General features: G+C 44.7%; 2 protein-coding genes across 3 annotated transcripts in view; one reads left to right on the forward strand and one right to left on the reverse strand.

Annotated features, from left to right (window-relative positions):
* Window positions 1-9,533, forward strand: part of rell2 (RELT like 2) — a 13,684-nt gene extending 4,151 nt beyond the window's left edge. For both annotated transcript variants that reach the window (XM_030367922.1, XM_030367923.1), the window contains exons 2-6: window positions 121-363; window positions 1,283-1,345; window positions 1,561-1,624; window positions 3,925-4,101; window positions 4,754-9,533. In XM_030367922.1, the coding sequence (XP_030223782.1) occupies window positions 135-363; window positions 1,283-1,345; window positions 1,561-1,624; window positions 3,925-4,101; window positions 4,754-6,485 (2,265 nt within the window). In that variant the 5' untranslated portion in view covers window positions 121-134 and the 3' untranslated portion in view covers window positions 6,486-9,533. The remainder of the gene's footprint in view (window positions 1-120; window positions 364-1,282; window positions 1,346-1,560; window positions 1,625-3,924; window positions 4,102-4,753) is intronic.
* A 3,294-nt stretch (window positions 9,534-12,827) lies between these two features.
* LOC115552917 (F-BAR and double SH3 domains protein 1) overlaps window positions 12,828-17,500 on the reverse strand; it is a 13,914-nt gene continuing 9,241 nt past the window's right edge. Inside the window, exons 16-21 of the mRNA XM_030369304.1 lie at window positions 16,315-16,459; window positions 16,112-16,212; window positions 15,396-15,509; window positions 14,988-15,189; window positions 14,690-14,733; window positions 12,828-14,435 (exon numbers count right to left, since the gene is read on the reverse strand). Of these exons, the coding sequence (XP_030225164.1) occupies window positions 14,385-14,435; window positions 14,690-14,733; window positions 14,988-15,189; window positions 15,396-15,509; window positions 16,112-16,212; window positions 16,315-16,459 (657 nt within the window). The 3' untranslated portion in view covers window positions 12,828-14,384. The remainder of the gene's footprint in view (window positions 14,436-14,689; window positions 14,734-14,987; window positions 15,190-15,395; window positions 15,510-16,111; window positions 16,213-16,314; window positions 16,460-17,500) is intronic.

Genomic DNA, 17,500 nt, shown 5'->3' on the forward strand with positions numbered 1-17,500 from the left:
ATCAAACCCCATTCTTCTGGAGCGTTGACCTCAAAACCTAAAACAACTCTGTGTGTGTAGAATGCCGTCTCAACACCCGTCCCACGCGCCTCGCTGCGTTGCCTCTGCTTGATTTGACAGGTCCGGCCTTCAGCATGAGCGACCTGGACGCCTTGGCGGTCGGGGAGCCCCCCCCCCCCTACATGATCTTCCTGGTGGTCTTCCTCTTCTTCGTCACGGGGCTGCTGGGCTTCCTGGTGTGTCACACGCTTAAGAAGAGAGGCTACCGCTGCCGCACCTGGGAAACGGACGAAGAGGAGGAGGAGGAGGAGGAGGACAAGGAGAAGGAGAAGGAGGGGAAGAAGGAGGAAGTCAGTGCAGAAGGTAATGGGGGAGGGGGGGTTCGGTGCACACACATACACACGTATCAGCCGCACACTATGTTGACAAAGACAAATATTTAAAAGGGCTTGAAATCAAAGAATCCACTAGCCTTTATATATATAATAATAATATTAGTCTGTAATTAATTCTTCCGTTCACTTTGAACTTTGAAAAAAGTGCGATGTTCCAACTGACTCTAAAACAAATGCTTTGTAATCAAGTAGACCCATGATGGTTTTGAAGTACCTCTTGTTTTAATTGTTTGAATAAAGGTCTGTTTACGGTCTGGGTTGTAAATGACAAACGTTGCTAGGAGTAGCCAGCAGAGGCTAATCACAATATTCACAAGAAGACAAAGACCTTGTTGACACGAGGGTTTCAACCTCTTTTAAATGACAATTAAAACTGTTGTGAGCTTCCAATGAAAAGAGACATGTTCGGCCAAGAGAATTGTTGAAGGGCAGACAGAACTTGACAAGAGGTAGACTGTCTTGTGGAAGCGTTGTCAGTTCACATGCTTAGGTCCTGTGTTTTCGTTTTTCCACTAACATAAAGCGCGGGGACACAAGGGTAAACATGCCACAGCACTTCGCCCTTGAGACTGGTGGTTTCAAACACAACCATTTCTCCCCATGCTCACAAATCATTTCACGATGGTGACGTCACAGTGCTCTGCATTGTCCTTTTCCCTACACTCCATACCAGGAGATTTATATTTTTAGGCATTTGATGAGAAGCGAGGAGCTTTTGTAAACAGAGATGGATCACTCGTGTTTTTCCAGAGCGTAGCTAGAAATAGAACATTGTGTTACATTTCGGTGGGCTAACTCTGCCGCATAACAAATGGGCTATTCAGTTCATACTTAGACTTGCTCTCAAAGCGTGGATCTTAATTACTCAATTCTTCTTTGTGTTCCAGATGATGACGAAGACAACCAGGACACAGTGGAGCAAATCCTCAAATGTATTATTGAAAATGAAGGTAAGAGTTGGCCTTAATCACACCTACAGACGGGAGCTGGTGTCTCTGATTCTGCTCTGTTCTACCGTTGGTTAACTAATGAGTCCCCTCATGATAATGATGATAGTGATAATGATAATGATTCGAACAACAGCATCATTGTGGTCTGAAGAGATGGATTCATGCAGTGCCGTGATATTGAATGAATGCTTGAAGGCAGCCTCTTGTTTCCCCAGCCAACATGGAGGCCTTTAAGGAGATGCTGGGGAACCAGAACGTGTGTGCTCTCCACGACCCCAGGTCAGACTTTACCACGACGTCATACTCCGCCCCGAAGGCTGTGGTTACAATGCAATACAATACTTCTAATAGAAAACAGTGATTCTTACATAGTGACACTAAACTTAATATATATAAATACATATCGGATTATGATTGCCAAATCATGTGGAATGGAGAATTTTGGGGGCATTTATGCACAAATTATGCACAAGTAATCCATTGGCGTGGCGACAATTGGTCGCATAAACATATTCAACCAAATGCTTAATCAGCAGCATATAAACCACTTAATATGCGTGCAATAGCATGTTATACAGGGGAGTCATATAATTCAAACAAACGTGGCGTTCTGCTTTAAGCGGCCCAGTTTCCGTCCATTGTTGTCCGTTCCTTTTTATTCTTTCTTTGTATGCATGCGTTGTATATCGTCTTTGTGTTCAATGCAGGTAAAACGATCTTGCTTTGTGTTGAGTTCCTCCCCACCAGCCCGTAACTCCAAGGTCTATTTATTAGGCCATTATATTAGTTACAGGTGTTAAAGAATACTTTACCTGGTTTTTCTCAAGGTGCTGCTGCAATTTGATCTCGCTCGCTCTCGCTCTCTCTCTCTCTCTCTCCTGCATTAGTTGACTGCAGCTGCACTTACACAACAGGGTGTGTCTCACACTCATTGGCAGCTTATACATCACGACCCAGGCTCAATGCAGAGAGTCTTCCTTTACCCTTGGTACCTGTTTAGGAGTCTTCCTATACTCTTGGTACCTGTTTAGGAGTCTTCCTATACTCTTGGTACCTGTTTAGGAGGCTTCCTATACCCTTGGAACCTGTTTAGGAGGCTTCTATACCCTTGATACTTGTTTTGGAGGCGTTCCTGTTCGTTACCTACTAGGGGAATTTGAGCCACAGTTAACAGGTTGCATCGTGTGCAAAAAGGTCACATTGGAACTACGTCTATAACTATGAGAATTAGTAGTTAGGCAAAGAAACACAAGCGATTTTAAAGATTAACTTAATTTGGTCCTTGTGCTGCATAGCCTCATAGGATATCCTACACCGACCAGACCTAAGTGCATAGTTAAGATGTTTCCTATACTTCCTAATTACTGGAACAAACCTACGCCACCATATTGCCTATATTTTCCTCCTATTAAGGTTTAGGTTGTTGACTTTACTTAAAGTGTAGATTTTAAAAGTGAATCAGAAAATGAAAGCTCCAGATATGTGGAGTGCTAGTGCTTCAACACGGCCACATGCCCAGGTCTGCTTGCTCAAGGGTTCAGGCGGTTGCTTGCTCTCCGTCTGTGTGTTTCTCTCTCTTCTCTTCCTTGTCTCTCAGTCAGAACCCCAATGAGATACTTAAAAACACACTGTTTAAATATGTTTTATTGAAGTGGTATTATACACTGCAACAGGATTTAGCGCATACATTATTTACACAAAAAGAACAGTCAGCAGCTCTCGAATACATGATCAAAAGAAAACTATAGCAATGAAGTCCCAATCTAGAAAGACGTGTGTGGCCCTTTAAATCCCCCCCACTGAGGGTGGGGGGGGGGGGGCTGTCATTTTGCTGACTCATCCCTGGCAGGGTGCCTCTGCTGAGTCAAGGTTATGATATATTTATGCTCTGGTACAGTTTTTGTCATGTGGAGGGACAATGTCTCCTATGGTGGATTTATTGACCCCCCCAGTGATGTAAGATATAGCCATAGAGCTATACTAAGATATATACTTGCGGACTCTGCATAATTTCATATTCTAGTATTCGATAAAGTACCAAAAGTCATGTACTAAGTCATCCTTCATGTGAAGATACAGATTCAAAATGTGCCTTGAAATGTTGAAGAGCAAATTAATAAGAGTCCTCCAAAGTATAAAAACATAAAGTCCAAGTAGCACAGAAGGGCAATAATTAAGTATTATCATTGTCTCAAAGTATAGCTTTCGGCAATAGATTTTTCTCTTACATATAAATTAACAAAACTGAATACAATACATTGTATATATATATATATATATATATATATATATATATATATATTACTATAGATATATATCATATGCATAGATATACACTATAACCCTTGCTGTTGTGGCAGTTTTTCTGGCGGTTATTTATAGGAACAATAAATAATAAGGCTCTCAGTCAAAGTCATTGGGAGGTCTTAGCTGGAAACTGATCTGTTTGTGTTAGCGGTGACGCATCGAGCTAGGTACATGCCTCCGCAGCCTCTTTATGTTAACATAAATCACCTTCCAAATCACGCACCCACTGAAGTCATTCATCCACATGCATTCCGTGTGCTGGCAATCCCCAGGTTACTGCGGAAGGAGTCCCTCGGCGGCATCCCGCCCCACCACCACACGGTGCATTCTGGGAGCGACCGGAACTCGTGTCACCTGTGTGCTCAGGGCCGCGTGAAGAAGGGCCGGCGCCGCAGCCGCACCCCCAAGCCCAAGAAACCCGGGGAGCAGACGGTGTTCTCCGTCGGCAGGTAGGACCGGCCCACTGGTCGTTAGCGGTGAATGTGGTCGTGGTTTCGGGTTGGATAATAGAGGAACAGACCCTCAGAGTCGTCATCGTAGGTCAAACACAGGTCTTGCTCATCACAGGTCTTGCTCATCACACTAGCTATCAGCTTTTTAATGTAACAGGGCGAGGGTAGTAATCTTCACTACTTCTGTCTGCTACCCATGTCTTGATTCATAGCAGACCTACTCTTTGAGGGACACTGTGTCTTACAAAGACGCCTCTCTGAAGAGGCTCTTATCTCTTATTATTCTTGATCAAATCTTTTGGAAATATAACGGGAACAGTGCAAAGAAGTGGACCATTATTATTAAGTGAATAACATAATGATATATACAGTCCATACATACATTCTATCGGTTACAGGGTCTATATCCTTCAAGATCTTTCACACAGTTTATCAGTACGCAGTACACAGAAAAGCAATTTGAAAAGCAGATGCATCATGTAAGACAAAGAAATGAATGCAATGGTTATATTTATCACCATATCAAATAAGTTGTGTTGTCACTCTTCCATGAGGGTCTAGATCATAAGATATGATGAATAACTTACATTCAGTTTAGTGATCGAAAAAAAACAATCCTTCATTCTTGTGTTGTGTGTTCGTCCTTTAGATTCCGGGTGATCCACACGGACAAGAAGCTCCAAGGAAGCCCTAATCCAATGGCCGACTCCGGAGACCAACTGAATCAATCGCAAGACAGCAAGGATCCAAAGGACGGCGCTGAGGACCCCAAGGAAGGGGGCTTCAACCTGAGGAACATGTTCAAGGATGTCAAGCAACCCGCGGAGAGCTCCAACGGGGCCGTCCCAAACGCGGGCAAACGCAGGAAGAGCCTGACCATATTCGGCCTGGGGAGGCGAGGAAGTGACCCGGCGGGGATGAAGACGGCGTCCCTTCCTGGGGGACGGGTTTTAGGAGGTCTGAGGGAGGGCGGTGTGAAGTTCTCGAAGCAGGCGCCCGTAGTGTTTGAGGAACAGCTGCCGACTTGCCCGGAAACTGACTCGGTGACAGAGGTCCCTTACTCCGTGCCCCTGAAGGGTATCACTGAGGCTGGCTCTCTGAGCCCCCGCGGCCTCGAGCCTCCGGACGGGCTGACGACAGAATCCTCAGTGGGTGCTGCGGCTCAAGAGACCCCCGTCCCCAGCTCCTTAGCCATTCCCACCTCTCTCCCAACCCGACGAACATTACAAAGCCCTTCCCCCGGGACGGCAAGGGAGGAGAAGAAGTCGGCGGAGGTGTACTCACCTGGGCCACAACAGACCTCGACACCCATAGCCCCCGGCTTTGGAGTTGCTTCCGGGCTGACGTCTTCTGCTGCTGCCCCTCAGCGTACGGCCTCTTCCAGTGAAGGTCTTCTACCCAGCGGTACTCTACCCAGCCCCTACTCGATATCCAGCCTGGACGCAGATCCGGGCATCGGAGGGAGCCTAGCCTCGATGACTCTTGGCTTGTCTCCTACCTCACTCTTCCCAGTCCAAACCACGTCCCCGGCGTCGCTGAGAACGCCTACCTCAAGTGCAGTGTTCGCACAGAGCCTTACACCGCCACCACATGACTCAAGAAACGCCCCTACGGAGCCAGTCAAAGCTCCCTCAGCCTCCCCTGCTTTGAAGCATAGCCCTCAACTGACCTCCGTCTTGAGTAGGTCTAACCAATCTCCTACCACTACTTTAAGCCTTGGTAGGATCCCTAGCCCATTACTAGCCCGCACCCCTTCTCCTGCACTCACCCTGACCACAAACGCCAGTGCCATGTCCCCCTCTCCAACCCCTTCTGCTGTCCTCTCTCCGGGATCGTCCCAGACCTCACCACGTGACGCTTTGCCTCATGTTAGAGGAAGGTTCACTAGTGTGGCCTCTTCAGCCTCGGAACCCGACCAGCTCCCATGTGCATCCGCAGGAGATGTTCACAGTGCTTCTCTGGCTTCCCCTTCTGCCCAGCTGGGTAAGGACGGACCGAGCAGTCGACCCGTGTCTCCAGGGCAGTCACGCTCCCCGTCCTTGCCCCAAGAGGGAAGAATGAGTAGTGTGTCCAATGTCAAAGCTAGCCCAGATAGAAAAAGGGAATTTTCTGTGGTGACTATGCTGGAGGAGGAAGAGCCTTCTATTTTGACAACAAAAGAAGAGAACGGAGAGACTTCTGACCTTAAGAAGGACTTGGAAAAAGTTGATATTAGTCCAACTGTCACTAAGACAGGATACGCTTCAGTTTCAGGGTCTGTACAAACTACGACGCTGGACAAAGAGCTTTCTACAGTGCTTGTAGTGCCATCGGTGAGCCAAGGAATTGATGACATTGTAGAGATGAAAGATCTACAAGAGGTTGTACAGGATGATAACTAACAGGGAATTAAGATATGGCCGCCAACATAGAAGACCAGGACTGACAACCGTGTGTTGCATTGCAAGTGAAGGAACAGAGTGGAATAAATAGAAGGCTGACCCTGAACAACACTATTAATCACAGCAGAAGAAACAGATAACAAATGTCATCTCGTGGGAACAAGGGTGTGTGTGTGGGGGGGGGGATGGGGGGGGGAATGAATATATTGCTTTCGATGGAGATGGAAGCAGCTAAACGATGAAAAGTAAACAATGTATCCCACATAATCATGTATTTTATAAAATGTTTATTTAACAATGCTATGTAACACTGGTGAGGGTTGTTGTGAGTACGAGCCGCCTGGCTGGCCAGCAGATTTAGGCTCTTTAAAGCTCTTACGTCTGCCACTAGCTGCTAGCTTAGAGAGCTAATATGAGCTTCTTTGACCAAAAGTTGGAGCTATGGGGCTCACAACACTGTGAGTGCTCTGTAATGAATAACGACATAACCATGGTGCTCATTTATCAATATGTAAATGCAGTGATAGCATTGTGAGTGCTGGCACTGGTGTTCTTATGTATTGATAATCTTGTCTGAACAATTGAAGCTAGTTTTAAATTATTAAAGCATATCTAACCCCAGTATAGCTTAACACATACCTATCAGAGGATCTGTTACTCCAACTAGTTTAACCTATAACTGCTACAAATAGTTCAGCTTTTACTGCTCACATGGTACAAATAACCAAACAATGTGTATGTTTCCCCTGAAACATCAATCTGGTAAATGTGTAGGTCACCATTGCGAATATATTGTACATTTAACACTGAGCCACAATTAAGTCTCAATTGGAAAACTTGCCAAGTCCGGTTATTCCAAAAGGACCACATTGGTCTGTGATACGAGTATAGCCAGGCTATATAGCAAGGCCAAAGAGGTCTTCCCAATATCTTTCTGTTTGTCCGCTAATTTTATCATAACATAATCCAGTATCCAGACTTAAAGATCAACACTTAAACTGCTACGAGTCTTTTCTGGAAAAAGTACCCTTCAACGATATTTGGTGGATCCGCCATATTTGTTCATTTTCATTACTTTTTGGATGTTTGCTTTTGCCATTTAATGTAATTTTAGATCTCTGCTAAATTGTCCGCAAATTGCTATGGCAACAGCTAAAAGGAGGGAACAACCATGGAGTATTATGAGTTATTGTGAAATAATTATCGAAGAATTCCAAACATGTGGGCATAGACAGAACTAAACTTGCTAAATGAAATAAAGGACCTCAAAATTGGCAGTTGAAAATAGAATCATTAAGAAATTGTGGCAAATATTCAAGACATTCCAATGAAATATCTGGTGGTTATGTTATATAATTGCATTATGTGTAGATGACGTGGCCAGCTGGGTTTTAATCCCAATTGAAGATGCTGAATTAGTTTTAAACGCTATTAACTTGTCCATCTATGTCATGCTGTAACACAAACCTGTTCTTTTTTTGCAAACAAAAAGGAAAGGCCAGCAATCAACAGTAGGGCTGAGGACAAGGACTGAGTTCACTATTCAACCTATTATACGTCTGTATAGAAATTGTCTTCACAAGCCCTCTATTCTACACTTTTGATGTAAGTCTCTTGCAAAGCAACACTTGGTGTTTTATGATTCTCAGGAAGGGTCCGAGAATAGGGCAAGGTACTATAACTCCAAATATAATCTGGTTGATAAGCAACACATAAACAAACGTCTCTTTGTAAACTGTGAATGTTTGTGCCTGCAATTTAGCAATCTGTAATCTGTCGATGTTTGAGGATGGAGTCACATGAACAAACATTTCTTTTTTAATTATTTTTTTAAGCCTCATGGTTTGAACATCGCACCTTTACTTAATCGTAAATGTACAAGTAAACACACGCATACCAGCAATTTGGGTTCATTTAAGCTGTAGGTTTAGTGAGTGTAATATCACAGTATTATCAGGGTGTCGTTGCTACAACATCAGATGTCTTTTGGTGTCAGGAGTTGGTGAAGAGGGTGTCTTGTAGGGAACCGTCATCACCGAGGTTGGACGTCATACAGTTTCCCAGCCTTTCTAGAGAAATCCTGACATTAATCTCTTTTAGCCTGCCGTCAGAATTTGTATGCGTTTCCTTTCTCTTAAAGGTATTTTTATGCTGCCAGCAAACATCAAACAAAAAAGCTATAGTTACGTTTTATACTTGGCGAAAATGTAATTCCTCCTGACATCTTTGGATTTATTTCATGTTGGTATTCTGGCTCTGTGTCTGCATCACTATCAATATATAACTTCTACACAATGTCTCTCTTAAGTGGTGGTACCTTTACATAATGGGCCGTTTAAAGCAGCTCTAGGGGAAAAGGATTGATGCAGAAGGCACTTTTCTTACGCAGTATATATTGAAAGCCATTGGAACACTGAGATTATAAGGAATGAAAAGTCATATTTGTGTGCTTTATTAGAAATCATTAGAATAGCTTTCTTTTCTTTGTGTGAGTGTATACACATTTGGGGGGTAATAATCACACGTAAGGCACATGTACCACAGTCACATGTACAGTACACTCAGAACCCACGAGGGCCGTTTCCCAGGGCCACCGTGGTAGTAGTAGACAAACAGCCATAGGTGATCCCTGTGTTTGTCCTAGATGAAGCGTCTGGGAACGGCTCTGTATTCACGTGCTGTGTTCACTGAGATATAAAGGGAAGGCTCTCTTCATCTAGAAATAGGGTTATCCAAGGATTTAACCTTTAGCACAATGTTCACAATACAGTCAGCAATAACGTAAAGATTTAACGCTGTTGAACATGACAATATAATATTTTTTATGTTTTGTCACAATGAATGGAATTACATTATCAAGTCAACCATTTTCGTGTCGATGTCAATATGCAATATACGTTTTGCTTTTGATTATGGAAATATGTTGGAACCTCCAGATTAAATTGTCAAGATATTGAACACAGTGAATCTGTGGTAATAATAAAGTGATTCTGATTAATCTGGACACTTTGGATTGGAAATGGATTAAAGAAATAAGAGAAATGTGCAGATCTGATCCTTTTCATGAGTATGGGTGCTTTCTGTTCACACGACCCTAGGACACTATATCTCAGCCCATGGTTACCGCTATCGAACCGAGTGATTGATATTCACTTTGACCGTGCCTTGTGTAATGGTACCATATTGAGCAAGGTCATTTTAATGAGCTCACAATAACGGTAGTCTCAGCCTCTTCCTTTAAGTTGCTCTCCGTCAACATGAGAGTCCTGCTGAACGTCTCTGAAAGAGGGAAGGGAGTCTGATCAGATGAGGGATCTCTGTGGTGGAAGGAAGAGGGAGGCAGTTGTGTTCTTAACTTGACTTGACTTGAAAAATATATTTTTGGTTTATTTATTTTAACAGGTTGGTGTCATTTAGTTTCAACATCTCTGGCTTCATTACTATCTATGCTGACAAGTACCAGTACGGGTCGCTCAGCAGCAAACTGGACGCAAACCAAGCCATTATTAAGAATATAAACAGTTGTAGTAATAGACGGTAAGGGTCGAAAAGTCTAACAATAAGAGTGTCATCATCAAGGCAATAATAACTTAAAGATGAGCTTCATCGTCTGTTCACAGTATGCAATAAGCGTTTTCTTTGTGAAAATGTCCTGAGGGTTTAAGGTGTTTGCAAACTAATTTCTTCTTTGCAAAATCGACCAACGCTTTACTGTCGGAACATTATTAAAATAAAAACACAGTTTTATTAATAGACAGTAAAAGTCAGTTCTCTAACATTTTTACTAGCATCAAAGATATACTTATTGTGCCAAGTCAAACCTGTATAAATAATGATCATTCAGTGTTCCAGGAAGCTTTTTGCTTTCTGGAAACCGGTTTTATTTCCAGGCATCTAAGATAGGGGATAGTAACCTCCAAACCATCGCTATGATGTGATGAATGGCACCTGTGAATACCAGACACGCATTGCTATAAGTACCATTTCAATGAAATGGGAATAAAAGAAACAACGAGAAAAAAATGCTGATAATAAATATTACAACTCACTCAATGTGTCTCCTGTGCTTGTTCCCCTTACATGACCTCGTCATATACCAAGGAGTGATTGGACTCAATGACAGTTGCAGTGGGTTTGGAATATTTAGTTTACTCCGTAATCGTGTCTTTGGGGAGTTCATCGTGGAAGAACCAGCTTCACAGGTATGTCATCGGAAAGTGTCTTTAGGGCCAGGCCCAGTGTCTTTTGGCCCAATGACTTTAGGCCCAGTGTATTTAGGGCCAGGGCCAGTATCTTTAGGGCCAGGCCAGTGTCTTTAGGGCCAGGGTCAGTGTCTTTAGGGCCAGTGTCTTCCTACCTACAAAACAGGAACTGCTTAGATCGGCTGTGCCAGTGCATTGAGCAAATCAAAGACTGGATGTGCCGAAACTTCCTTCAAGTAAATGACAAAACCGAGATAATTGTATTTGGTGCTAAAACGGAAAGGTTTAAAGTTACCCAACACCTTCACCTTTTGTGCCAGAAATCTAGGGGTTATCATGAATCAGATTTACATTTCGACAGTTACATCAAATCAGTTGCAAAATCTGCATATCACCTTAAAAACGTAGCATGACTTAGAGGGCTCATGTCAACCAATTACTTACAAAAATGTGTACATACCTTTATCACTAGTAAGCTTGATTTCTGCAATGGTCTACTTACTGGTCTCCCAAAAAAAAAATCTTCTAACAAAGACCAAAAAATTTGAACATATTACATTAATTCTTAAATCGTTACATTAGCTTCCTGTAGGTCAGAGAATTGATTTTAAAATCATGTTGCTAACCTATAAATCCCTACATGGTTTAGGGACAAAATATTTAGCTGATATGCTTCCACAACATAAGCTTTCTAGACCACTAAGATCTTATGAGACCAATCTGTTAATTATTCCCAGAGTAAAAATGAAACATGGGAAAGCAGGATTTAGTTAATACGCAACAAATAGCTGGAATAAACTCCCTGAGGATTTAAGACTTGCCCCAACTCTGACCACTTTTAAAAATAGTCTTAAGAATTTTAACTTTGCCTTTATTTTCTATTTTTACCAGAGAATACATGATCCGATACCAGAGAGACTGTTGAAGGGATAAGGGTTTGAGACCTGAGTTCTGTCTGGGTTAGAGTCCTAGAATCCGGGTTGGAGTCCCAGAGAAAGGACCAAGTTCCTTTAGGTCGGGTTGGAGTCCCGACGTGGGTACCAGAGAGATACATGAACTTTAAAGGGTTTGAGACCCGGGTTATGTCTGGGTTAGAGTCCTTGAATCCAGGTAGGAGTCCCAGAATCTGGGTTGGAGTCCCAGAGAGAGGACCAAGTTCCTTTAGGTCGGGTTGGAGTCCAGACGTGGGTACCAGAGAGATACATGAACTTTGAAGGGTTTGAGACCCGGGTTCTGTCTGGGTTAGAGTCCTTGAATCCGGGTAGGAGTCCCAGAATCTGTGTTGCAGTCCCAGAGAAAGGACCAAGTTCCTTTAGGTCGGGTTGGAGTCCCGACGTGGGTACCAGAGAGACTGCTGATCTGATCTTAAATACATTGCACTTTCTAAAATGCTTTTTTAACTTTGCCTTTGATGTGATTCACAACTTTGATCACATCACTCAATACGGTGTGAAGTTGGATGGACAACTTTCGGACCACCTCTCTATGAAGGACCCCAGTGGGTCCACTCACAGGCTGGGGCGTCCTTAGGGGGGTGAAGACAGGGCCAGTACAGTTTGCCTGTCATGTAGTCATTTAGCGCCTTCAGTATCTCAGCGGCTGTTGTGTTATTTTGCCCTGGCATGTAACACACCATATCCTCATGGAAATCATCTGGATTTATAGACGAGCAGTATTGCTTTGTTATCCAAGTCTGTTGATTCATCAAATTGTATTGCACACCAGAGACTGAATGAGCCTCTCAAACAGATTTCTCTGCAGACATGTCATCAAATAAATTGATCTCCGATGGTAAATGGCTTCTCGGCCTTTGCAATACAGGTAGCCACAAGAAACAATGCAGTCAGTGCAGCTGCATTTCCAGATGAGGGGGGTTTCAAAACCATTTTTTTTCCCTGGCTGACTGGGATTCACCACTCTCATTTTCGTCGTCCTCATGCATTTTATCTCCTCTACCATTGAAAAAGCTCACCAAAGAGGTCTGTTTAATGGCCATTGTTAGCTGTTTGTATCCACCAAACAAGAGGGTTCTCCGCTCTCCAAAAATAAGTTGATACTCCAACGTCGGCACGTATGCGACATTAGCAAGCCTCCTACTTTTCTGTTTCTACACAGCTACAATCTCATCTCCAATCCACTATTCAGCATTTGAATGGCCACATTTATTCCCATTGATACACAAAAATCACCACAAGTATTTATTGAACAATAGTTGCATGAAGACTTAAGCATGATAGAGAAGTGGGGTTGGGACTGGTGTGAAATCCTCTCATTTGAATTTTGTGTAAGTCATTTCTTAATCTCTGCAGCCCTGTGGTCAATGCTCTGTGGCTCCGCAGCCCGCTGGTTGAGAACCCCTGCTCAAATCTCTAATTTAACTAAATCATTGTGGGTGTATGTCATAATTCCACTCTCGCAAAACGTTTTCACATTCGAATGTTGACATGATATTTGCATCCCATCCCTTTTTTGCTGATGCGTTCGTATGTTTTGGTGGTCATAGAGAAAAATGCAGTCACAATACCTAAAATGTCAATGCATTTGTCCAGTGGATCAAGAACTTTCAACCTACAATTAGACACAACTCAAACACAAACTTGAGAATTCATAATTTCAACTAATTTCATAGACATCCAGATGAATCCCCCTGATGAAACACATTGAAACAGCTTATTGTCTTTCCTCAACCAAAGTGCACCGACTAGTGGTTTGAACAGCTAATTGTCTTCACTCAATCATAGTCGAGGGACTAGCACTTGATGGAACCCAACACAGCTGCAGGTGTTCACTTTAAAATGCTCTTTTCCCAGAGGTAACCACCTACGACAGAACAAGCTGTTGAGTGTCCCTGATGGGTCTGCCTTAACAGACCCGGTACAGACTCAACTCACTACTGGAGTCAGCTTCCCACGCCCTGGCGCAACAAAAGAGCAGACCGATAGATAGCGATGGGCGGCAGCAGTGTTTGTCTGACGATGACCCTCTGTGGATATGATCAGTAGAGCCTCTGTGGTTAGGGCGTATAGCTCCAGAGATCTACACAGGTCTAGATCATCTCTTATCAGGGTTTTCTGTATTCATGTAACTGAGTACACAAGTAATGAGAAATCAATGCTGCAATATTCTTTACAATATACTACTACATACTAAAATTCTGTACCCTTTCTGGCATAGCCTACTATTATATACTATATATTTTGATATATACTGTATGTGACGCTATACGCTATTTCTCTTCATCAAGCTACGCATCGCAGGCTACTGTAATGTAGATATATATGTAATAAGGAGAGTTATTACGCAAGCTATCTCTTCATTGTGGTTGCTGGTCTAGTCTATTGGTATCAATTTCAAATTTCTATTGTCTAGAAAAAGATATATATGTACACTGGACGCCCTGTTTGTGATCAACTGAAAGGCTACATGCCTCTTATCGTCCACCTGTCGAAATTTATTGTGGGTCATCCTGGCACATCCAGTGTCAAGTTTATACACACCAAAACATATTACACATTTGCATTAGAATACTGTGTGATAGTCTGCTGTATCAGATTCAGACGTTGACCGAGCTGGGATCTGTCACAGATCAGTCAAACAGACCTAATGTCATTCCTGGCCCAAGACATGTTGACCCTGCCAGCGAACGACTGCCCCCCCTGCTCTGTTGTCTTGACTGAATGCAGTTAAATCAATTTAGTTAGGGCTGTGGAGATACCCTCTGGGTAGGAGGTGGAGGTGGCGCTCGACACTGAAACACACCGACAGACAGAGAGACAGACAGACGGACGGACGGACGGACGGACGGACGGACGGACAGACAGACAGACAGACAGACAGACAGACAGACAGACGAAAAGAGAGAGAGAGAGAGAGAGAGAGAGAGAAGGAGACATAACAGTTAAGTGGGATGCAAATGAAAGAGACAACAATAAAAGCATGCAACTCCGTCCAATATAACCATCACGCGTTTCATGAAAACATTTCAGTGCACCGTGAACTCACTGGTCTGAATCTCCCAGGAGAGGCGTGGGGACCGCCTGCTGCTTCTGGAGGCAGAAACACACCAGGAGGTCAGAGACCCACACGCATGATGGGATGTAAGGTAAACTACCATAACACCTGGGACAGTAGATATAGAGCCTCTAAATGACAAACTGTGTGTGTGTGTGTCTGTGTCTGTGTGTGTGTGTGTGTGTGTGTGTGTGTGTGTGTGTGTGTGTGTGTGTGTGTGTGTGTGTGTGTGTGCGCGTGCTCGTGTGTGCGTGCATACGTGGTTGTGTGTGTGCGTGTGTGTGCGTACCTGCGGGGCTATCAGTAGTCCGTTGGGGCTCTGTATCGAGGGTGTGTATTCGGACCCCCTGACCCCTGGACAGGGTAGAGACGAGAGGGGGGTGCGTCCGGGGCTGGGGGTACGGGCCGGCCGGGGCCAGAGAGGGGTGAGAGACCGGGGGAGGGGGGGAGTAGGAGGGGCCCGGAGGGGAGCTGGTCGGGGTGGGCGGAGTCTGAGGAGAAAAGACGAGAGGAAACTAAAACCAAAACGTTAAACGTACGAGAAGTTGATAAATAAAAAGAAAATGATCACGAAATGAAGTCTATAATTCACAAACAGAACACGGATCGTGCTTTTGGTGACTCGTGTTGTTACTAGTTTGGAATGTGTTTCCAATAAACCGGATCCATAATATCGTTATACAGCCAACCCCACTACCTCGTCCTCGTCCTCGTCCTCGTCCCCCCCGTCTTCTGACAGCAGCTCTACCACCAGGGAGGGGAACACGCCCACTCGGCCGCCCAGCTCCCCCTCCCAGAAGCCATCATCCACCTGGCCGTCACACACACACACACACACACACACACACACACACACACACACACACACACACACACACACACACACACACACACACACACACACACACACGTCGTCCGCTCAGAGAGGACAGACGGGGAGGGACCAGCTGATCACTCAGGGAGGGGGGCTCCTGAAACAATGCTCTTTGAAGGGGTTCCAAATTCCTATAATTGTTTTAAGTGTATTCAACTGTACTATTCTTTACATGTACTTGTCATTGTTAAAGTCTTTTATCGAATAAATATTATATAAGTACATTTAAATATCATACAGACTGCAAGGGGAACACCCACATCTTGGACGTAAATGTACTCATACTGCAAGTGTATCAAATTGTTCAGCAGTGCTTTAAAAAAATGGCAAAAATGTATTAAAAACCCTCGCCCGTAATTAGTTTGGACACAGCATCACAGTGGTTTGCGCGTGGAAGAAGGAAGGAGCGGTCGAGGGTTTTGTTTTTCGTCGTCTTCTAGAACCCTTCAAAGGGAGCGATTGGGATACTGGCTCTAACGTTAACGCCCATCAAGGCTCTGCTCCTTGAATGTTTCAGGACGCCGGTAGTGGACACAAACCTCTCCCTGTCCACAGCGCAGCAGGCGGATCAGCGCCCCCTCCTGGAAGGACAGCTCCTCTGCACTCTGGGCCTGGTAGGTGTACAACGCTCTGGCCATCCCTGCTTCGGACGAAAAGTTAAGAGGGACATGCTCTTTCCCAGTCAATATTTGAATTGTGTTGGTCTCCCTATTGTTTCTGTAGTATGATCCAATCCACAGACCTGAACTAGGCCCACTTCTGATGTTCCCGATAGAGAAACAGGAGCTGAAGGAACAGTCCAGCTGCACAGAGTCCTCTGTTGGCAGACACAGGAACTGCACGTAGCGCTCCGGGACGTAGCCCACCTGACCGCACGAGTTACACACCTAGGGAGAGGTGATCAATGGACGGACAGAGAACTGGGGAAAACGAACAATCATCGTTTAGATGTCCATGGATAAAGATTATATTTCGAGGATCGTAACTGAATCTTAATCTTAATCTTCTCTAGGATCCCACATTTTGAGGCTGCCTATAGCGAGGTTATGACCGGAGTGTGATGTATGTTGCTGTAAGAAACACCTCCCAGTCAGCATCAAACAGGCACAGAACCAGAGACTGGACTGCAGAACTTTTATCGAAATGTGACTGCATCCTGATGTAGCGCAGTCAGTGGCGGTTCTACGTCCAGTTACACCCCGGGCAAGACTTCCTCCAAGCAGGGGGGGACCCTACGGACTTCAGTGGGGGTTGCATTCCGTCTATGCACGGCAACTTCTCAACGAGCAGGTGTGTGTGTGTGTGTGTGTGTGTGTGTGTGTGTGTGTGTGTGTGTGTGTGTGTGTGTGTGTGTGTGTGTGTGTGTGTGCGTGTGTGTGTGTGTGTGGGTGTGTGTGTGTGTGTGTGCGCGTGCGTGTGCGTGTGTGTGTGTGTGCCTGCAGCCAGAGGGGGCGCTAAAATACCAATTCCCCACACAATGTTATGTACTTCATTGAAAACCGCTTCGCGCCGCATTTTTTTTTTTACTGCTCGTGGCGCCCCCCATGGCGCCCCCCACAAATGTGGCGCGGCCCGGGTGGCTGCCTGGTTCGCCCGTGCTTAAAACCGCCACTGAGCGCAGTCAGACTCAGTTCACTCTGTCACAGGGAGTAGTCGGACTCAGTTCACTGTAAGAGAGCAAGAGGACTCTGTCAGAGAGAGGAGGAGGACTCTGTCACAGAGAGGAGGAGGACTCTGTCACAGAGAGGAGGAGGACTCTGTCACAGAGAGGAGGAGGACTCTGTCACAGAGAGGAGGAGGACTCTGTCACAGAGAGGAGGAGGACTCTGCCACAGAGAGGAGGAGGACTCTGTCACAGAGAGGAGGAGGACTCTGTCACAGAGAGGAGGAGGACTCTGTCACAGAGAGGAGGAGGACTCTGTCACAGA

The sequence above is a fragment of the Gadus morhua genome, chromosome 10 (genome assembly GCF_902167405.1).
Source record: "Gadus morhua chromosome 10, gadMor3.0, whole genome shotgun sequence".
NCBI classification, from domain to species: domain Eukaryota; kingdom Metazoa; phylum Chordata; class Actinopteri; order Gadiformes; family Gadidae; genus Gadus; species Gadus morhua.